General features: G+C 44.9%; 1 protein-coding gene across 7 annotated transcripts in view; it reads right to left on the reverse strand.

Annotated features, from left to right (window-relative positions):
• The window catches only part of DAPK1 (death associated protein kinase 1), a 205,820-nt gene extending 186,033 nt beyond the window's left edge, over positions 1–19,787 (reverse strand). For 2 of the 7 annotated variants that reach the window (XM_061163701.1, XM_061163708.1), the window contains exons 1-2: positions 19,328–19,506; positions 18,307–18,476 (exon numbers count right to left, since the gene is read on the reverse strand). In XM_061163701.1, the coding sequence (XP_061019684.1) occupies positions 18,307–18,368 (62 nt within the window). In that variant the 5' untranslated portion in view covers positions 18,369–18,476; positions 19,328–19,506. The other 5 variants (XM_061163707.1, XM_061163703.1, XM_061163705.1 and 2 more) reach the window with 5 other exon arrangements.
• Between the last annotated feature and the right edge of the window lie 3,513 nt (positions 19,788–23,300).

Below are 23,300 nucleotides of genomic sequence, written 5' to 3' on the forward strand. Positions count from 1 at the left end.
AGGTCTACAATGCTATTGAAAAATGAGCAAATACTATGAACTGAAAGTTCACAACAAAGACAAATTCTTCTTAAACACATGAAGAGATGCTTATACTCATTCATATTCAAAAATTAATGACAGAATCCCCTGGTGGTCCAGTGGTTAGGACTTGGCACTTTCACTTCAGTGGCCTGGGTTCAGTCTCTGGTTGGGGAACTAAGATACTGCAAGCCACGTGGCAGAGCCAAAAAAAAAAAAAATTAATGAAACCACACCTATCAAAGTAGCAAGTACCCAAAAGTTCCAGAAAAGGGGGGAGAAATTGGCTCTCCCAATTGTCCTGGGTTGCACCATGCCGTGCTTAGTCACTCAGTCGTGTCCGGCTCAGGGGCCCCATGGACTGTAGCCCACCAGGCTCCTCTGTCCATGGGATTTTCCAGGCAAGAATACTGGAGTGGGTAGCCTTTTCCTTCTCCAGGGGCTCTTCTCAACCCAGGGATTGAACCCAGGTCTCCTGCATTGCAGGCTGATTCTTTATCAGCTGAACCACAAGGGAAGCCCATACCGGGTGGTAAACTGGCTTATTTTCTATAAAGAGCAACCTGGAGGATATCTATCAGAATGACAAATGCTCATACCCTCTGACCCAGCTATTTCACTTCTGGGAATTTATCCTACAGATAATTTCAACCTTTTATGCAAAAGTTTTCATTACAGAATTATTTGTCATGAAAAACTGGAAACGAACTCTAAAAGTTCATAGATAGGGAGAGAGTTAAATAAATTACGGTAAACCCATAGAATAGAGTCATTTCTCTTTGTGCAGTAATGGGCTGATTTTCAAAATATGTTGTCAGGTGAAAAAAAAACAAGTGTAGAACAATGCATATAACATGATCCCATCATTGTAAACACATGAAAATATGTAAAAAGTTTTTTGACTGAAATATGCACAGGCTCCACCTGGAAGGATCCCCAAGTAACTGAAGAGCTGGTGGCTGGAAGATGGAAGGAGGGACATGATTCTCTCGCACATCCTCTTTGACATTTGTGTCACGTGACAGGTATGACCTGTTCCATTTCAGATGACGTGATCTTGTTCCCATCACTGCCTACCCACACTGAGGACTGATGACTAAGGAAGTCTCCCCACTGATACACAAGAAGGCCACGTCAAAGACCAGGCAGAGAAACGTCAGGTCTGATAAAGCTGGAAGAAAGGGACACAGAAGGAGATGCTGTCCTCTCTCCTCTTCCTTCTGTCACTGCCCGAGTGCTAACACCCCACCAGAAGGCAGGGCTCTGGCAGCCAGCTCTGACGGTGGAGACAGTCTCTGCTGTCTCTTCTTTCGGGGGCTTCCTCACTGCCCACCAAGGACCTTGTCCTCATGGGGTACAAACTGGAGTCCCACGAACTGGCTCCAGGTCCCAGCTTTGAATTCTCATTCATCCCTGTGAACAACACGTCCTCCAAGCACACATTTGGCACCATCCTTGGGACTGGGCTCAACAGTGAGTGAGACAGGTAAGCACTTGCCTTTTCAGACCTTAACAATGGAACTGGGAAGTGCTTTAGATGACCAGTGCTACTCACACGAGCCCACTGCTCATTTTGTAGGAATTTTGTGAACTGCTGGTTAAACACAGCCACTGTTAAAGAATACAGAATCCAACAATGTACCAATCCCAGCAATGACACCAAGAGCTGAAAACACAGCACTACCATAATCAGCAGTGCTGAAGGTGAAAGCGGGTTCAATTTACTGAATGTGATCTGTACAAGGGTGAGAAATAGTCTAACAGTAGATCACATGCCAGATCAGGGGCAATCAAGTAATCAGGAAAAGAATTAGTAGATGGACAAGAACTAGCATTTATCAAAACATCATCAAGCATAGGTTTGTCAAAAATTAACAAATGCATTCTGGCTATATACTGGCTATATGGAATTTATAATAATAAATATGGACATTTTGTATTACTTGTCAATTGTTACATATCCTTTACATCAGTAGGATTTACAATAAATGTATGTATGGTATATATTTATATATATATATATCTCCATGTGTATATTATATATATGTATATATATATATGTATGTAAGTATACACACACACACACATATTTCAATTCACTGTGAACTGACCTATGCTACCTTGAGCCTAACTTCTCTAAACTCTAGTTTCCCAATCTGAAAAAGAAACAAAAAAAAAACCCTCTTTCCACCTACCTTCAAGGGTCAAAAAAGAAACTCTAAGTTATAAAGTTGAACCCTAATTGTTTCCAACATCCTAATTTTTCCCATCTCACGGTGGCTGATTTTTAAATATATACTCCCCACAACTGTTCCCTTGTCTTTGGCTTTCGAGCAGCTGTCTTCTTGCCTGTAACCTCTTCTTTATCACAGGAAGAAATGCTACCTGAGAAACAAAAGCTTCTCTGCCCTGGAAACTGCTCTGGTTCCAGGTGTCCCTGTCCTCCAGAGCAGGGGTCCCCCATGCTGGCAGTTCCCTCTCTTGCTCCCTGAGTGAGGAGGCTAATTGACACCTTGTCGTAAGGTTGGCAACGTGCCCAAATCCTCTGCAGCAGAAACCCATTTTCTCATCAATCCGTTTACACGATTCCACCGGAGCCCTCCACTTCTCTCTGGGTGCAACTCCAAGCGCTTCCTGGAGAACTAATTATAAACCATAATTAAATACTATCTTTTCAGAACACATGATACACCTTTCTACTTGCACTAGAATCAATTAAAATTTGGTGGGGAAGAAGTCAATTCTATATTCAGACCTCCTTTTTCCTTTTTGAAGTCCCAGTTTTCCAGCATCGTAAAAAAACAGAGCAAACTTGACGGGACTGACAGCAGGGAGGCTGCCAATTGCAGAGAGGTTTAACATCAAGTCCCATGGGTTTTCACTTTTAAATTACAAATATTCTAGGGCAAACACCTCTGCCGTAGAGGCTCCATTCAGAGACTCAGCGCACACATGGGCTGCTTTCTCTAAGGGCCACACAAGCTGTGACGTGGCACATCAGTATCTGGTGCCTATCACCTCTGATACCTACTTTCCCTTTGGTAACTGATATGGGTCAACCACAGCTTACTCCCACTAGGCTCCACCATGCTTTAAAATTAAAAAAAAAAAGACAATGAGAATAGGTAACAAGGTAAAGAAAAAAAAAAGCACCACCAGATTTGGAGGAAATTATCAGGATGCCATGATGGAAAGGACATAGCCATTTGGTCCATACCCTACTCTCCAGCGAGCTACTGACACTGGGACCCACTCTGTACCTTTAAGGGGCTGATGTTACCCAGGGCTATTCCAAGGATGAAAACATACTATGCTTCTTAAGGAAGTTTTTAGTGATGACTTCAGTTCAGTTCAGTTCAGTCACTCAGTCATGTCCGACCCTTTGCGACCCCGTGAATTGCAGCATGCCAGGCCTCCCTGACTTAGCCACCTTTAAAACTCATAGGAGCTACGGTACAGTCCTGCATTTCAGAATTCTGTTGATTATGGCCAATGAAGGGAACTGATCACCAAACAACAGGTACTTCTGGAATACTTTCTCTGCACAAGATTCTGGGAACAAAAGAACTATGACAACTTAAGTGGCTTACAATACAGGGAAGATACACACACCGAAGAGAGCCTCTTGATGAAAGTGAAAGAGAAGAGTGAAAAAGTTGGCTTAAAACTCAACATCCAGAAAACTAAGATCATGGCATCTGGTCCCATAACTTCATGGCAAATAGATGGGGAAACAGTGGAAACAGTGACAGAACTTATTTTTTGGGGCTCCAAAATCACTGCGGATGGTAACTGCAGGCATGAAATTAAAAGACACTTGCTCCTTGGAAGAAATGTTATGACCAACCTAGACAGCATATTAAAAAAGTGGAGACATTACTTTGCCAACAAAGATCTGTCTGGTCAAAGCTATGGTTTTTCCAGTGGTCGTGTATGGACGTGAGAGTTGGACTATAAAGAAAGCTGAGCACCAAAAAATTGATGCTTTTGAACTGTGGTGTTGGAAAAGACTCTTGAGAGTCCCTTGAACAGCAAGGAGATCCAACCAGTCCATCCTAAAGGAGATCAGTCCTGGGTGTTCATTGGAAGGACTGATGCTGAAGCTGAAACTCCAATACCTTGGCCACCTGATGGGAAGAACTGACTCATTTGAAAAGACCCTGATGCTGGGAAAGATTGAGGGCAGGAGGAGAAGGGGATGACGGAGGATGAGATGGTTGGATGGCATCCCCAACTCAATGGACATAAGTCTGAGTAAACTCTGGGAGTTGGTGATGGACAGGGAGGCCTGGCATGCTGCAGTCCATGGGGTCGCAAAGAGCTGGACACGACTGAGCGACTGAACTGAACTGAACTGAACACACACACAGAGGAACAGCCAGCAATGCAACACGGAGGGTCCAAATGCTGGATGACTGTGCCAAAGAGGAAATATCCAAGTGTTTGCAAGAGGAAGGAACACTTTGCAAGGGCATGGTCAAGAGTGACTTCCTGGGACAAATGGAATGGAGACCCAGTATTCAGAGTAGAGAGGCGGGTCCTGCATGCTGACAGTACAGATTCTGAGCACCTGCACCAACAGAGGGAAACAGTTTCCATGACAAACCCACTGTTATTTCACAGCTGTAATTAGTGGACGTCCCTCTCCTCCATCCGTCCATACAGCTAGCTGCCCCCAAATCTGTTCTTCATTCTTCTCTGCCCAGCCAGAGGCTGCCCCATATCCTGGCCCACCCTGGCTCCCTGCAGGAGGTCAACAGGAAGAACAGGTGTTCTTCCCCGGCATGGCATGTGCTAATGGCCCTCCTCGGTCGCTCCAGCTCAGCCCTAGGTGAAGTATCATCTTCCCAGACAGTGTGTACTTGGCCATTCTTCACTGTGACCATCAAGAGTGGGCTCACTTCCCACCAGTCCCCTGATTGACCCATTTCCCTTCCCCACCATGCCCTCCCAATCAGCCCGGGTCCTTTCACATCCTCCACTACTGACAAGCTCCTTGGGTAAACTCCACATAAATGCCCCATCCCCCAGGGAGCTGGGAGAGGGCAGAAAGCATTCTTCACACCTCTTGCCACATCCTAAGACCCAACCTTTCATCTTTAAAAGCCCCCTGCCAGAAGGAGGGGATATGGGAGGCAATAACTAACCTCTGTGGGTTTCCCACAGTCTCACAGCATGCTATGCTATCCAGCCTGTTGCAGAGGCTGGAACCACACTGCAGGCTTAAGAGAATGTAAAGTGATTAAAAAGCAAGAAGTTAAAAAAAATAAAAAATAAAAAGCAAGGAGTTGGGAAGATCCCCTGGAGAAGAATACCCAATCCATATTCTTGGCTGGAGAATTCCATGGACAGAGGAGCATGGCGGGCTATAGTCCATGAGTCACAAGCAGTCGGACACGACTGAGCAACTAACACACTTTTCTCTAGCTCTAACTAAAAATCAGAGATCAGTATTAAAAAGAAAACCGCATAGCTATTCAGGTTAAAAACAGAGTCAGGGAGACAGTAGCAGAAGGCCACCCTCGGGAGAGAGCAGAGTAGACCAAGAAAGAGCAGGCCATGATGGGGACCCAGCTGAGCCATGACTCAGAGCAGCCTGCTCAGCAGGGAGGGGCAAGGCAGAAACTTCCATGTGGGCCATGGGTGGCTGTCACACTGGGTGAGCAACACCATGGAGTCTCTCCAGGTCTTACTCACTGTCTGTGTGCTACCCTATAATACTGGGACACAACAGATCTGCCCACCACAGGGACAACATAAAGACTAGACCACAACAACACCTGCCCCAGAATTCTGGCTCACACCATCGGTAGCCTGCCCCCTTCCTTCCCCAGCTCTGGACACCCAAAGCCAATACCTACTTTCAGAGGCAGTTTCTTGGCTCACTGGGTGCAGGACCCTCCTTGCCTACCACCTGTTCCAACCCCTAGGTCCATTTGTTAACACTTCCCTGTTTTGATCCTGTAGCCCAGTGATTCTCAGTGGGCTGGGGTGGGGGTTAGGGTGAAAGGTTACTAGCATCCAGAGGGCAGAAGCCAGGGATGCTGGCTTCCCACAACCACAAAGAATCATCTCGACTAAAATGTCACTAGTACTGAAGCTGAAAACTTCCAATTTAAAGGAAGGAAACATGTATTGAACCTGTCATAAGCTAGGCATTGCTCTGAATGTTTTAAAGTTCTTTGAACTTCCCCCTTCCATGACAGTGGCAGAGGAACAGGCCACAAAGTAAGCCCATCACCCAATTTCCAGTCATCACTTAGCAATCTGGGGTGTCCAAAAGTTGCCTCCACTATTTTAAACACATTATCCAAAGCCAATGTCTTTCTGTACCTCAGTTTTCTCATCTGTAAAATGTGGGTTACAAAACTTACCTCCAGTCACTGGTCTAGAATGGGTTCCCAGTAAATCTTAGTCTCCTAGTCTCTTCCTTCATGTCTGAGTTCCAATTTTTTTCAGGGAATAAACAAGTAGACACACACACACACACACATATCCACCTGGGCACCTACCTGCTTATGTTTTTAGTCCCCACAAAATCTGAATGAATGAGTGAATAAACAAATGAACCCTCAAAGTCAGAATGGTGTCTCTTTGCTGGAACTCCAGAAACAGTTTTTCATATTTGGTTTCTCTCACTTCTTATTTAGGTTTTCTATTATCATTGGTTATGTAAAGTCTGTCTGCCCTACTAGGAACTCATTGAGATAAAAGGTTCTGCCCACTACCCCAGTGCCCTACCATTGAGACATCAATCAACCCTGGATGGATGAATACGTGATGGATGGATATCACAGCTCACGCGACAACTTTTGTTTAACAGGCCATTTATGTTGCCTGTTTATAGTTAACATTGCCACTCCCTGATATTTCACCTGAACTCACCTGATAAGCCCAATTTCCAGGCATTCTTCTTTAAAAATTTGTGAGCAACTAATGTTACTGTTACAAACTACAGATATCTCTACACAAGGGGCGGTAAGAATAAGGAAGCATCCTCTTAGAGTGGCCTCTTGTGAGGCCGCCATGTTCCTTGAACAAATGGGCCCCGAGTCCAGTGAACAAGGATGCACTCAAACGCGTAAGTGGGCATTCACTCCCAGCAGCTGGCAGAGCCTCACCATTAAGTAAATCCTAACAATTCAGCCTTTCAGCCACCAACCTAATAGGCTTTTCTTGGCACAGGAAACTCTGGCTTGGCCAAACACTCATTTTCACATCTTAAATCAGTACGTGTCAGAACTGAGCGGAGGCTCAGACCTGCCGTACGTCTTGCCTTCTGCAGCAAGTTCATCGTGGAATGGAACTCACACACTCATTCAGACTCCTTCCCCCATAAAGATCTGTAATAAAAATCAATGATTTGTTCATCGGATCAAATTCCTAGTCTCTTATTCAGCTGCTTAAGATAGTTTTTTTCATTTAAAAAGCAGCTAGAAAAATGAAATTGACTTTTCAGGAAGCTACAGTACACCCCATTAAAACATGAATTTGTGTGCTGGCATACCTCAGGTTCTTAATAATGCCAGGATGACCGGGCCCCTGAGCATTTCTGAGCAGCCCTCCCTCAGTTGTGCAGCTTTTAGCTGTTCTGGCTTCCCCAAAAGCATGTCTTCCCATCTTGATATGAGCTCCTCCCTCCCTCTTCCCAGAGACTCTGGGTGCCCTTTGGCAATGGCATCCCATAAGCCCCGTCTTTAGCAGCCCACTCTCAAATGCATGGCTAAATTCCTGGATAACTCATTTCTCAGGAGTTCTGAGAATCACTGACCACACCAGAGGGCAGACCAGAGAGGGAGCCCGGCACACAAACTGAGTCCTGGGTCTGAGCCAGCTGAAACAGACAGCCAAGACGGGGCTCACAAACGACATCAAACTTGGTAGAATGAACCCACCCTGTGGGCTGAGCCAAAGACAGCGCAGACAGAGGAGATGAGAAGGCGGGAGGATGGAATTGAGAAGAGGTGGGAAGTAACCGCCATCCTGCCCCTAGGCGGCCAGGCCAGAACCTGGGTGAGGAGATGAGGAACTAACAGAAAAAGGCAGGCCCCTGAGACCCAGAAGCACGTTCAGTCTCTCCTACCCTGTCTTAGTAAACAGCCACCCCTTCTTCAGTGCTTTCTATGTTCCTGCTACTGGGTCAAGCACCTCACACACATCATAGATATCTTCACAACTACCTTCTGAGGCAGGTATGATTATTATACCAGTTTCACAGATGAGAAAACTGAGTCTCTCAGAAGTCAATTGCCTTCGCCAAGGTAACAGCTAGTGCTTTGTTGAGTCAGGGATGTGGGTCAAAAGCTCTGATCTATATTATCATTTCTGGATATGTACCTTCATAGTTTCCCTGGTGGCTCAGACAGTAAAGAATCTACTGCAATGCAGGAGACCCAGGTTCAATCCCTGGGTTGGGAAGATCCCAACTGGAGAATTCCATGGACAGAGGAAGCTGGCGGGCTACAGTCCACGGGATCGCAAAGGGTTGGACACGGCTGAGAGACTAACACTTTTGAGGCAGATAAACAAGGTCTCCTGTGCAGATAGCTGTATCCCACCCACTGTAAGACACACAAAAAGTCAATTTGTGAAACGCACCATTCATAGGGAGAGCCAAGAATAACAGGGACAAGCCAAGTATAAAAAAAGACCAGCTGCCCAGTTATTTCGGAGAAGGCAATGGCACCCCACTCCAGTACTCTTGCCTGGAAAATCCCATGGATGGAGGAGCCTGGTGGGCTGCGGTCCATGGGGTCGCTAAGAGTCGGACACAACTGAGTGACTTCACTTTCACTTTTCACTTTCATGCATTGGAGAAGGAAACTGCAACCCACTCCAGTGTTCTTGCCTGGAGAATGCTAGGGACGGGGGGAGCCTGGTGGGCTGCCGTCTATGGGGTCGCACAGAGTCGGATACGACTGAAGTGACTTAGCAGCAGCAGCAGCAGCCCAGTTATTTACCACAAATTAAGGATACAGAAGATAAGAAAGAGAACCTGCAGGACAAGCCTGGACAGGCTCCACAGAAGACTGCAGGCCGCCACCGGCCAGCTCACTCTGCATTTGCTTTTTAGTTCTCCAGGTTAAAACTTCTCTTTAAAGCAGATAATTTTTTTTTTAATTAAGAAAAAATATGTTTTCATTGCCTGCCTAGCTTGGGCCAGAGTGGAGGTGGCTCAGGGTTGGTGGGCAAGGGCCCTGGCCTTCACGGGCCTGCATCCTCCACCGGGCAGGCTGGGTGCACACTCCGGCCAGTCAGGACCCAGCCCGCCCCGCAGGGCTGCAGGCAGAAGGCAGACTGCGCAATGACTGTGAGCCCCTCCCCATGGGCGCCTGGGTTCTAGACGAATTAAAGGGGACATTGGGCCTTTTGGAAGGAGCTCTGGAGACTCAAGAATGTTGGGAGTGTGGACCCAGTAGGACTCTGGATCCTGCTCCACTGTTTCTCCAGTGGGTGCAAAATTTAAAAAAAAAACATTTTTTTGTTTGTTTTAATTATATGCCTCAAAGAATGTTGCTTCTGAAGATAAGGCCTAAAAGGATGGTCCACCTTAACTGGTACCATTCATAAAACTGGATGTACTCATTCAGTGCCCCAAGCATGTTTAGCAAAACCAAGGGAACTGATGCTTCTATACCACAGGCCAGGCTTCCCTTGTTTGTCCCCAACTGCATTTGCCAAGCTTGCCTATCTCTCTGTGTCAGGGGAGGGGTGGGAAGGAAAGCAAGATGATAAAGCTTCATCCTGGAAAATATTCCACTTGTTCAAATTCACTTTCTCTGCCAAACAATTGAATCAGCTGCCTGAAGCTGGTGAGGAGGCACATCTGACAGGTGTCCAAACTTTGCAGTTCGAAAAGGGTCATTGTAACTGTCTTCCCTCTATTCCAAAGGCAGTGTGAATTACATGGCAAAGAAGTGCCTAGAACAGGGTCTCAAGCACTCTTTTTATAGATTTTTCACCAAATGGGATGACACGTGAGGACGCCACTCTGATTGTACAATGTGGAAAAAGAGACATTAGGAGGAAAACAAGAGCAGAGTTGCCTTAGGTCAGGCAGGCCTTGTCCTGAGCACATGAAGCCACCACAATTATGGTCTGAAAAGAGGTGTGAGCTGGCCAGGGAAGGGGAAGGAAATAAACCTATTGTTATCCAAAGAAAGAGGAGCTCCTGAGGACATTTTGGTGGAAATTTCTGGCACTACAAACAGCAGTTTACATGCTGATTCTCAACATCAAGTGGCAAAAACAACATTTAGAAAGACAACTTTCTATATCCATATCTAAGGTGTATAGCAGAAACCCTGGCAGGCCCTGGTTTCAGATAACTGACTTAGGTAGCAGCAAAACAGTATTTTTAAGATAACAAATAACTTATTAATGTTTTTTTTACTTACCAAATATCTAAGGACAGTTCCTCTGGGTATCAGGTGCAATTCAGCATTTGCAGCTTCAGCAGTTAGCTATGAAAAGTGTATTCTCTACTATCCATATACCTACAGGGCCAATTGCTTTGTTTTTTTCAAGGGAAGCAGTCTATTATATAATATTAGATTCAAAAGGTTGCAGCTTCTCAACACTCTTTCGGAGACACATATTTCTGCTGCTTACCCATAAACCACAGATGGCAAAAAAAAAAAAAAAAAAAATAGCTTTAGAGGAGGCAAAACAATTTAGAAAAACTTCTCAAAGTGGGGTGGAAACATCAGAGCAGAATCAGCACTAACTGATCTCTTCTCCCCCAAGCCACTCCTTCCACGTGCCAATGTATCCCTGTCACGATTCTATCCCATCACCTGAGCTGAGTCTTATCTACCCTCCCACATATATAGCCTAGTCTAAGACAGCAGTATGAGTTGCTAGGCAGACACAGACAGGCAGTTCAGAGGGAAATCTGACCCTCTTCATGATGGGACCAAAAAAGGTACTGATTACCTCACCTATGGAAAATTCTCCACTGGGAGGTGGACAAGAACATGTGGACTGAAGTAAGGTCTCAAAAATCCTGACAATTTTTACAAGTTAAAAAGGGAAGGGGTGCATGGTTCTGAAGGAAGAAAACAATGAGCGATGGAAAAATGGAAATTAGCTCATTACTTATAAGTGAAAATTTACTATATCAACTGTCCTGAGATATTTAAAAACCAGTCCCACTCATCACATGATATCTGAGTAGGAATAATCAAAACAGTTTTGACTGAAAATGTGTCCTGCAAGAGTCCACACACAGAGCCAAATTTTCCAGCTGAAAACCATCAGGCTTATGAATATCAGCACCATCAATACAAACTTTTCAAACACCAGAGATCAGCAGTTCACAGCATTCATTTGTTCAAACATTATGTTCTTCCTCCAAAGTTGAAGGTGTTTTTAAAGGGGAAAAAAACCAACTTTCTCCCCACCTCCTTCCCCTTCTGATGTCTCTGAACCTAACATTATATTACTGATAAAATTTCTCAAGCTCACAATTGAACAGGTAGGACACAAGGGAAAGACTCAGGGTCATTTCTCAGAGGTGAGCAACATTATACTTAAATGATCACACTGTGGTCTGTAAGCCACACGAGCTCCTAACGTCACCTCCAAAAGACAGGAGTGATAAACAAGAGTCACTAAGGATCACACCTGTCAGCTATCACAAGAGATTAGTTACCAGCACATGACTGGTTTTGTTTTGTTTTGAACTAGGATTGAAAATGAGACCAGTGATTTTAGGTTATGGGTTTGGGCAAGCTCCGGGAGTTGGTGATGGACAGGGAAGCCTGGCGTGCTGCAGTCCATGGGGTTGCAAAGAGTCAGACACGAAGAGCAAGTGAATTGAACTGAACATCAAACCTAGAATAGGGATATGGCACTTTCTGTTTTACCTAAGAAATATGTACTAGTTAGTCAGTTATTTTTAAACCTATTTTAGTTAGACAATGTAGAAAAAACAAAGATCAATCACTTTTTCCTCTACTCTCTCCTAACTGTGTATTTAAAAGAATTCATTAAAAATATTAACAAAGTAATAATTGTATTTATTATAAAAAATTATACTACCATATAATCTCCTTCAAGGCTGAGGGATGATGCATTCTGTTGTGATAACTTACAACAAACCAAAGCAAAACAATTAGGTGTCACTTTCCACATATAGATTTAAACAATCATACCCCAACCTTAAACCAGACAGACTAGTGATGCTTAATGAAATGAGAAGCTGTCACTTATAGGGTGGCCTGTTAGGTAGAGCCACAACTCTCACATATTCCAAGACTCAAAGGTTAAATAATAATGAAAGTGTTCTGTGAACTTTCTGAAAAGCTAAATTATTAACTTTAAGACTTGGGTAAAACTACAGCAGGTTCTAGCACCATTCATAACTATGGGGCACAAGCCATTTGGAAAAGGCAAGAATGTCGCATGTGCTGTCAAGCGCCCATGAGTGTTCTGAAATCCAAGGGTCAACCTCTGCATGGGGTAAAAATGAAAACCCACCATGAAATGGTTACTGGTTACTCCTGACCATCCTGTCCAAGCAGGTATGAAGACAGATGGGCATTAGATGGCTACCTAAACCACTTCTCTTAAATATCAACATTTCCTGGCTTCCAAAAAAAAAGATAATCACCAAATCCTAAGTAGTGTGAAGAATATAATGAAAACAGTCCTGTTCAGGAGTCTAGGTCCATATCTTGCTACCTACCAACCAGCTACCTCAAGAAAGCTACTGGACCTAATGTCTGATGGGATGAAACAAGAAGAAAGGATTCACTGACTGCTCAGCTTCTTCTAAGGTCTAAGTGTCCAAGGGTCTTGGGCTGCCCTTCACCAACAAAAGCTCCTCCCCTCCCCTCTACCAGTAGGAAGCTTTCTTTGTCTCCTGATCAGAAATAAGTTTTTACACTAAAATCATGCTTTATTTCATGCATATGAAATGCAAGATTAGGTTAGGTTAGGTACACAAAGCAACTGACTAGAATTAAAGGTGAAAGTTCATAACACATTCCCTGGCAGGGTGTCCCAGAGGTCAGACAACACAATCTTGACCTTGAGGTTCACCTCTCATCCCCCTACCACAGCATCTCTGAAGCCGCTCCCCTCCACCCCTCTCCTCAATGTACACACACACACACACTCACACTCCAATGCCACACACACACACACACACACACACACACACACACACTCACACACTCACACAACAATGCCTCAAGGAAATGCACTCTGCACTTCAGAGGTTACAGATTTGCTGGGAGACCAGAGGATATGTCTGACAATGGCACCTCTTCTGACATAACACTGTATTTGCAATTACTGCAATTAATCTGAGCATCCATCTCTGTAAGCTTATTGTGTTTTTCACAGCTTTACAGGGGTGAGCCAACGCTATGGGGCTTTTAGGTTCCTAAGCAGCTGGGTGAGACACAAGCCTAGAGTAAAGAGCACAGAGGGGCCAAGAAAGCTGCTTCAGTGTTCCCTGGCTTCTCCATCAATAAGCACCTCCATACCCTACATTCCTGGGGTATGTCCCACTAGGTTCCAGTGAGCTGAATTTCTGGGTCCCCCAGAGGTCCAGAGGCACATTCCGCATTCCCAGTGCTGGCAAGCAAGCATTCAGCCCAAATGTCACTCAGCACTGCCACCACGCCCTCCCTTCACATTCTAGAAGACTATTATTAGATCTCCCTGAAATGCACAGAATTTTTAAATCCCTGTTATCTCTAATAGGTATATTCAAACTTTATCTCTCTTAAAGCTTGGCTGCCTTTCCCATCAGGGCAAACATCTGAGAGGACAAGAAAGCAGAAAGGAAAAGAGAAAACTCACAATCAGCGAGGTCCTACAGGATGATCTCACTAGTCAACTCCAAGAGCCCCCACTTCCAAGAAGAAAACATGCTCGGAGGTCTTTTCTTCTTCCACCCTTACTCCCATCCCCATGAGATTGCCAGTATTCTTAAGACTGATTTCTGCAGTTCACAGTAAATCAACTGAAAGATGTACTCAGACTGTCAGGGTATATTATCAATACAGCTCCTTATGTTGATTAAAATGCCCATGGATTTTATGCCAAAATGAGAATGTTTTAACTTTGAATTATTATCTTCCAGTGACCATCCAAACAAATGTAGAATATGTAAGGCTCCATTGTGTTTTGTTTAAAACACATCTTGTGCTTAGAAATTTTGGCTGCTTTTGCACATTACTGTTCAGCCAGAGAATGCAAAGGCAAAAGCAGCTCTTATTTTGATGAGCTGCAGTTTTTAATATCCTAAGTTCATCCCCACCAGTCATCACTTATTGAGGGTCATATACATGTAAATATATATGGGTGTGTCCATGGTGCTTTAAGAATATTAATCCATTCATTCATTCAATCAGCAAGCATTTATTAAGCACCTAGTATCACACATCTAATTAGGCATAAGAGATAAAAAGTGATGAGAAAGTCCAAGGTCACAACCTTCTGACAAGTTGTGGGGAAAGCAGACAATCAAACCAGTAATGAGTATGCACTGTGGTAAATGCTATAATGAGGAAAAGAGGTTATTAAAAATAATATCTGGGGCAGTGACTATGTGTCCAATGTTTACAGCCACTGCCTCCAATTCTCACAACATCCTGCAAAGGTAGGTATCTTCCCACTTACCAGACTGTCCCATGCTAAACACTGCCTCTCCATCTGTGTCGGCATCCGCATCATCGTTTGTATCGCAAATCCCCATTCTGGTCTCAATATTGTACCTACAGGCTTGCATTAACTTATTCAGGCATCGATCAAATTTTTGCCTGAAATTATAAAGCACATTGTACACCTTGGGGAGAAAAGAGACCAGAACACACTCTAAAGGAACTTTCAAGTCGGCTACATGGAGTAATACAAGAACATTAATAACACAAAGCAAAGATGGAGCATGGACCAGGCGGTCTGTGGTCACGATCAATGGAGTGCTTCAGACAAGCCATTTGGCTTCTGAAAGGGAGAAATCATTGTGGAGAGATTTATTTAGGAGGTAGGACCAAGGTCTTAAGATCACATAAGGTCAGAGAGTGGAAGAGAAACAAGGTCAGTCCTTAGCAAGGCAGTGTTCAGAGAGGTGCCCAAAAGGCTCACAGATTAGGCTGAACCAAAGCCAGGAGTGAAACTGGAGCCCGATGGTGGGGCAAGCCAGACTTCAGCTGCCCTAAGTGCCAGCTGATAAGAGATGCTAAGGCACCTGGGGCATTAAAATGACCCAGTGTAACAGCACATGCAGAAATCCACATTTGTAAGAACTCCTCCCAGAAACCACTACACATGATGGAAGCAGTTCTTCATTCCACCTCCTGGGATAGAGGCTGAGACCCAAAGGACCTCCTGGAGTCAACAGAGGTCACCAAACAATCCTCTAATGATGAAGTCCCTTTCACTGCAAGCACTTGTCTCCACTTGACTTCAAGGCCAAAGCTGTATTATTCAGAATCAGAGTGGAGAGGGTGAGGGCCGTCAGCAATGGGTCTTCCCCATGGCCCTTTTCCCACAGGCCCTTCCCCAAATTGGTAAACAGACACTTAAAAGAATATTGGGTTGCAAACCAAGTTATTAGCGTGCCTGGAATACTCACGTCTCAACCAAGTTCTGCCGATGATATCTTTGTTTGTTTAACTTCTGACTACTGATAAAATACTTTGACATGTCTTAGATTACTTGATACTCACAACAGTCATGAAATAAGCACTAGGCCTCTAATTTTACAGATGAAGATCCTGAGGGTCGGGGAGGATAAGTGACCTATTCGAAGTTATAAAGCTACTGAGCTGTATAGCCAATTTTGGATCAGACTATCTGTCCAGTGGTCTGTCTGCTCTGTCACTACCACAAATGATCATAATACTTTATAAAGTTTTTTAGAGCTGACAAAGAGTTTTTATGGTAGTCCTGGCAGTATATACACTAATATACACAGAGACACATGCACTCTCGCCCTTGTACATACAAACTCTGTTTTCATAAAAGTAAAGTGACAATAGTAATAATCATAATACTATATTCTACTTGTTAAAAAACCCATCTTTCCTTCTCTAGCTATGGACTTTTTTCAGCTCATTTATAAGTTGAGTAGCTATTATTTAGATTACTGCTAACGATACATGGGTGAAGTCTTAAATCCTAGATGTGGGCCTATTTGTAACTCACTCTTAGAACCACCTTGCTTTTGTGTTAAATATCTGCCCATTTCCATTTTCCACCACTAAGCTCTTGCCTCTACTCCCAATCTCCTCGCAGTGACACATGAAGACGCATCTTTCCCAAATGTCCATCTTACGCCTGCATTTGTTTTCGGGAAGTGGCAATTTCCCAGCAGACATAAAATTCACAGGACTTGAAAAAAAACTTTAAAAAAACAAACAAACAACTATTTACCACATTTTTAGACAAAAACAAAAGACCTATTAGACAGATGGGCACGTATCCTTTTTTTTTTCAAAATCCCCAACCCCCAGTTTTTCAGAGCACTTCTTTGAAATTCACAGGTCACACAAATTAAAATTTTCAATAAACAATTTGTCAGTTAGTCTCGCACAGTGGGGAGAAAATTATACACAGAAATGTAGAATGAGCCAGAATCAAAGCCAATTGCTAGTGACAAACGAGCAAACCACTTCCCATAGCAGAGGCAGAGGGCCTGTCATCACACCCACGGAATAAAGGATCACAAACTCCCCCACCAGCCACAGGGAGTCCTCATTTTTTTGTTTTTCCTTCTCATCACACATAATTCTATCAAAAGATCTTAATGAAAATAAGGTCAGCATATTTAATCTATAAAGCAGTCAACTCACCTACTTTTAACCATCTCTCTTTATGAGAGAATTTATATAATCAGGCCACACTACACAAACAGAATTTAAATATAGTTTTTCACCTTTCTCCCCTGCTCCCAAAGGAAAACTCCATGTACCACTCATCTTGCTAAAAGCCACAGGAGTAAAGTGACTTAATTCTAGTTAAACCAAGTATTTCAACCACATACTCTTAAACCTTAACCTTAAACATATCCACAAAATGTGATTTTTGAGAGCTTTCCATCTTATTCATTCAGTAAATCTCCAGCATACAATAAAATTCCCCTAAGCACAAGCTCCCAGTGATGTTCTTAGTTCATACTAAAGGTATACAGAAATATTTTATACAATAACTTTAAAAACATTGCTTTTAGTCTGAACTATTACTTGAACTTGAAAAATATTTTAAACTCAACTTCAGTTCTCATAAAGTAATCTAGGGTGTGGGTGTTTTTGAATTTCCTTTTCATGGGGAAAAGGAAGCACTGAATCAGACAACAGATGTATATGGAAAAACACATATTTTTATACACATATTAAATAAAGACATACTTTTTTGTTTGTTTAAAGATTCTTCTGTCTACTTACTCACAATACAAATAAACCACAGTCAAATTCCTTAGGCAGAATTTAAATTAAGATGTGAAACCTGGGTTTTCTGCTGAAGTCAGACCAGAGCACAACCCACCTTGTCAAATCCCCAGTTAAGAGGAGACCCATCCAGCCCCTCCATGTCCCCAAATAAACCGTTCTTTGTTCACCTGGAACTGAAAGGCTCCACTTTCAGAATCACAGCTCCTGCAGCAATGGAAGTATGCTCTGAATCCAGATAGCCGTATTAGACTCGCCATCAGGGATTTGTTAAAAATTTAACATTGTGAATGAAAGCAAAGCAAAGCAACCACTAACACCAACTGGGTAATTAAACTGCTGGTTCAAGGAAGTTTCCAAATCTAAACCCAACATCAACATCTGGCAAGTCTTCATGTGTGACCTACCAATACTTGTGCATGCATGTTACTCCGAAAATTCATAAAGAGGGAAAGTATTAAGCTTTTAAAAGCCTATTAATTGGTTTGTTCTCTCTATCTGAATCACACATAAGCAGCTAACTCCAGCTCCAACTACATATCAGCGTTTGCCTCATTGTTTCAGAAGGGCAAAAGCTGACAAGAGTTATTGAAGACAATTAAATCTGTTCTTGTCCAGGAGTCTCAATCAATACACCGCATCATAATCTAACACTGAAATTGCCTCTCCACCCCCCAACCCCTTGGATGAGGTAGTTTATTTCTGGTCCCTAGTCCTTGCTGGGTTAGTAACTCTTTTCTCTATAATTTGCACATCTCCTAGAAGGAAGAGGGAGACGTCTGAATTCAAACTGCATTTGTTTACCACCCACTACCCGCAATATTATGCATTCCCACCACCCAGAAGCTTGAGCTTTCAGCACCCCACCCCACCTGCCCCGTACCTGCCAAGTTCCTCGCCGGTGTCGTAGTAATCATCCACGTTTTCCTGCCTGAACACGGTCATGATAAACTGTCACGCGTCACCAAAGCCCAGCGCACTTCAGCTCCGCTTCCCAAACCATCACCACCACTCCTGCGCCTCCGTGGGCCCCTCATGCATCAGTCAGCAGTCCTTTAAAAAAAAAAAAAAGGCAATATAATAATAAAATGACAACCCCAAAAGGAAGTACCCTTCCCCTGGGCTAAGTCTAGCTCGCTGAAGACCACCTCTCCGGAGCTGCCCCACCCCGCCGGGTGGAGAGGAGCACTCTTTGTTAAACCCCAGCATCGGGATGCCCCCAGCCCAGCGTCGCTGGCGCACTCGTGTGGCCGGGCACCGCCGCACCCCAAGCTCTGGGTCTCCGAAAGCAAGGCGCGGAGCACCGATCAGAACCCGCTCCGGAAGTCGCTGGCCTCCCCGCCTCCTCTTTCTATGCACACACGCCCACCCAGCTCCCCACCTCCAGGGGCGCCGCGGAAGAATGAAGCCCTCACCCGGGCGGAAAGCGCCAGGCTGGAAGCATCCCTCTCCTGCCAGCAGCAGCCGCGCAGCCCCCGCGCCACCTCTCGGCGCCCGCAGCTCCCCGGCCGCCACGGCCACCTTCTCTCCTCCCTCGAGCCAAGCTGTCCCCAGAGGCACATTCCTGGCGACTCCCGCTCCGTTACCCAGCCGACCCGGCGTGCGGCCGCCCGGGGGAGCAAGGGAGGGAAGGGAGCGGCCGAGGGAGGCGCGGCCGCCGGCTCCCAGTCTCCGCGCCCCGAACACAAAGCGCCCGGCCCGCGCCACCTGTTCCCATCTGACCGGCGGGGCTGGGGGCACCTCCCGGTGGCGATCCCACCTCTCCCCTCAGTCAAGTTTACCCTGCCTCGGCCTTCCCTGTTGTCTTGGGCGCTGCCTGGGCAAACCTCGTCGTGCCGCGGCCGCGAAAGCCAAAGCAGGCGGCGGGGCTCGGGAGGAGCAGAGAGTCGCGCGCGGCCACTCACCCGGGCGCCCGGGAGCTGCCCGGGTCCTTCCCGGGCGCTGTCGGAGGCCGACGGTAGGCGCCAGCGCCCGAGACGAGCTGGGCGGCGGCGGGAGTGCAAGGAGGCTGAGAGTGGGGGCGCGGATCCCGCGCGTCCTCCCGGCCTCGGCTCGGCCTGGCTCTCCCGCTCCGGCTCCGGAGCAGCCCCGCGGCTCCTCGCCGCCTTCCGGGCGGAGGGCGGCCGACAGGCGGCCAATAGGGACCCCGCGGGCGGGCTGGCGACACGGCCCACCCACCTCCGAGCTGCCCGGTCGGGCCGGCGCTGCAGCTGCTGCGCTGCGCTGGCTGCTCCTCCCCGCTCGGCTCTTGGGGCTCGCTGGCGCGCTCTACCGCGCACACCCCCACACCCACCCACTCACCCTACACCCGCGCAGAGAGCGGTCGCGCGCAACGTGGGTGCCCCACCTGTGACACGCGGCTACGCTGCCCTCTTCCGCTAGGATCCAGAGGAATGCGATTCCTTCCACCTGTAAAGGTGTTTTCAGCCCTCGGCGTGGGCCAGGCACGGTGCTTGGCACCGGAAAATCACAACAGACCATAATAAGTTTTAAAAAATCTCTGCCCTTCTGAAACTTAGATTTTGGCATAGAAACTAGACAGTAAGTATGTAAACAAATCAATGAGATCATTTTAGAAGGGATGGGTTCTGTGGAGACAATACTGCAGGATAACACAATTAAGAATGACAGGACAGGAGTAGACCTCATTAGGAGTTTCTCTACGGGACAGGTGTTTCGAGCTAAGATCTGGACGGTGAAAAGATATGAAACCAAAGAATAAAGGTTTGGAGTATCAGAGGCCCAATGTAACAACAGAAACGAAGGGCTTAAGTGTGCAGTCCAATACGAATTGGTTATTGATAAGTTGAAATGTGGTTAGCCCAGAATTAGGTGTGGAAGAAGTGTGAAATATACATGGGTCTTCAAGACTTGGTATAGAAATAAGGATGAAAAACATCTCTTGAATATTTTTTTTATGTTAAATGCATGTTCAAATAATAGTATTTTGTACATATTGGGTTAAATAAAATATATTATGAAAATTAATGTCACTTTTTACTTTTCAAAATGCAGATATTATAAAATATGAGTACCTATGTGGCTTGCAGTTATATTTCTATGGACTGTGCTGGTCTTCTTAGAGATCCCATACCTACTGGAGATCCTTATCCATTCTCTCTGCTTCTTACCCCAGGCCCCCACCAAGCCCTGAGGTGTGAGAAACAGAGAGGATGTTTCCCTATAAGGACTGCTGTACCTGCAAGCTCAGTCATGTCTGACTCCGTGTGACTCCATGGACTGTAGCCCACCAGGCTCCTCTGTCCATGGGATTTCCCAGGCAAGAATACTGGAGTGGGTTGCCATTTCCTTCTCCAGGGGATCTTCCAGATGCGGGGGTCGAGTCTTCTGAGTCTCCTGCATTGGCAGGCGGATTACTTTACCATTGAGCCACCTGGGAAGTCCATAGAGACTGCTGGGAATCCTTACACAGAGAAAAGCTCCTGTTGGAAAAGTCTACCTTACTGCTGAGAGTTATTAAAACTGGTATGTGAACACACTGAGAATTCAGCTCCATGTCATTGTTCAAATTTCCAGATTTTCCAAAATGAGATGGTTTAAACTCTCTTTGTGCTGTCTCTCCAGTCGAGTCCGACTCTGTGTGACCCTATGGACTGTAGCCTGCCAGCTGTCCATGGGATTCTCCAGGCACAAAACTAGAGTGGGTTGCCATTTCCTTCTCCAAAACTCTCTTAAGTTCAACAGAAATTCTTGGGGTAAAAAAGAATACTCCTCAGATTTTATGTGAGACCCTCCTCTTAAAGAACATTTCATACAGTGACCCACAGAAAGGGCACACGTTCATTATGATGGAATCAAGGGAAGATTCCAAATTGGGAGGCGTTATCAACCTAAGTGATGGGTTTCAGAATTAACACAAAAGGATCTTGAGAGGTGAGAAATACAGGCAAAAATAACAACAACAACCAAAAAACGTGATTCATTTTGGGAAAATGCAATTGACTACATCTGTTGGAGGGAGGGATTAAAAACGCAGACCTGAGTGCTTGTGGATGACTGCTTTCGGGGTAATATTTTCCTGCAAAATAAAAAGTGTGTTTTCCCAGGCAGTGAGGAGAACTGGCTCTGTTTGGTGACCAGCATGTCTTCCCTATCCTATTGGACATGCTGATCACAGTGGATTTTCTAGAGTATTGAAAAAAAAGCACAGGCTTGGGAGTCACACAGTTGGATCTAATATTAGTGGAACCATTTAACCGTAGCTGTGAATGACCCTTATGTGAATGACCTTAGCTGTGTCCCTTACCTCTTAGTTTCATGTCTGCACTAATTTAGGCAAGCATTTTAGACAGGGAAATGTGCCCAAAATTCAATGAAGAAGCTGAGTCTAATTCTCCTCCAAGAATATGTGTTAGCTGTGGTGGCTTGAGTCTAAGAAAATGTAGTAGAAGTTGACACCGTGTAACATCCTTCTCGAAGAAGGCAATGGCAACCCAGTCCAGTACTCTTGCCTGGAAAAGCCCATGGACAGAGGAGCCTTGTGGACTGCTGTCCATGGGGTTGCACAGGGTCGGACACGACTGAGTGACTTCACTTTCACTTTTCACTTTCATGCATTGGAGAAAGAAATGGCAACCCACTCCAGTGTTCTTGCCTGGAGAATCCCAGGGATGGCGGAACCTGGTGGGCTGCCGTCTATGGGGTCGCACAGAGTCGGACACGACTGAAGGGACTTAGCAGCAGCAGCTGCAACATCCTTCTAAGTCTGGGTCATACGGTTTTAGAGTTTCTGCCTAATACCCTCTTATTCTCTCTCTCTCTCTCTTTCTCTCTCTTATTCTTGTTCTTGCCACACACTCCGGAAGCCTTCAGCTGCCATGGTTACACTGGGGCTGCCATGTGGAGGGACCATGTGGAGAGACCACAGAAAGAAAGAAACCCAAAGAAGCCAGCTGTTCCGGCCCCACCCCCACTCTCAGCTATTTGTGCCTTCACAGCCCCAATTTTGGGAGCAGAATAAAGGACTGTTACCATTCTAAGTCATTATTTTGGGGTGGTTTATTATAAGGCAATGGATAATTGATATAAGTAAACTTAGCTCTTAACTTGTGCCAAATGATAATCAGATTAAATTATTCTCTTGCTTAATCTACAAACAACTCTAAATTAATTGTTTTTTCCACTTTATATTTAACCTTCTTAGTCTCACTTTCATCACCTGCAAAATGGGAACAATAAATAGACCCTTATGTTTTCCTCAGAGTTGCTGGAAGATTCTAAAGAGATGATGCATGAAACAAGGCTTTGTACATTATAAAATACATCAGAATGTTGTTATTATATTTTCTATTATATTCCAAGCAAGAAGAGCTCTTAGGGACATCTCTTTCATGGAAGATGACAATACTACAATCCTGAAATTATGAGATTCAATCTGGAAAGGACTTCCATGAAGAGAACTTGATTATGATATGGACTGTGACTTACGATAATCATGGTGATAATATTTAAAACAGACTCAAGTATAGAATTCAGGACATTATTTTACATCTGCATTAGTCAGGGTAAAATAAGTGGTGCTAAAAACTCCACAGATCTTAGAGGTTTGACGCATTTCAAAGTTTCTTTCTTGCACTCAGAACAGATACTTGCAGGAATTAGAGAAAGGGTTCCCCTCCACATAGTCATTAGAGGATCCAGGCTCCTGTCCTCTAAGAGATCCATGGTTCCTTGGTACACTGAGTTTCTCAGTTGATGCTTTTCATCTATTGGCTGATGAGAGAAGAGAGAATTCAGAAAAGACTGCACTGAAGTTTTTTTAGGGAGTCAGGTTTGAAGTCTGAGGTTTAACCATTGGAAAAGATGTTCTAATAGCAAAGAGTGGAATACACTGGCTCAGTTCAACTTTGGGTTACT

The sequence above is a fragment of the Dama dama genome, chromosome 16 (genome assembly GCF_033118175.1).
Source record: "Dama dama isolate Ldn47 chromosome 16, ASM3311817v1, whole genome shotgun sequence".
In the NCBI taxonomy this organism is placed as follows: Eukaryota; Metazoa; Chordata; class Mammalia; order Artiodactyla; family Cervidae; genus Dama; species Dama dama.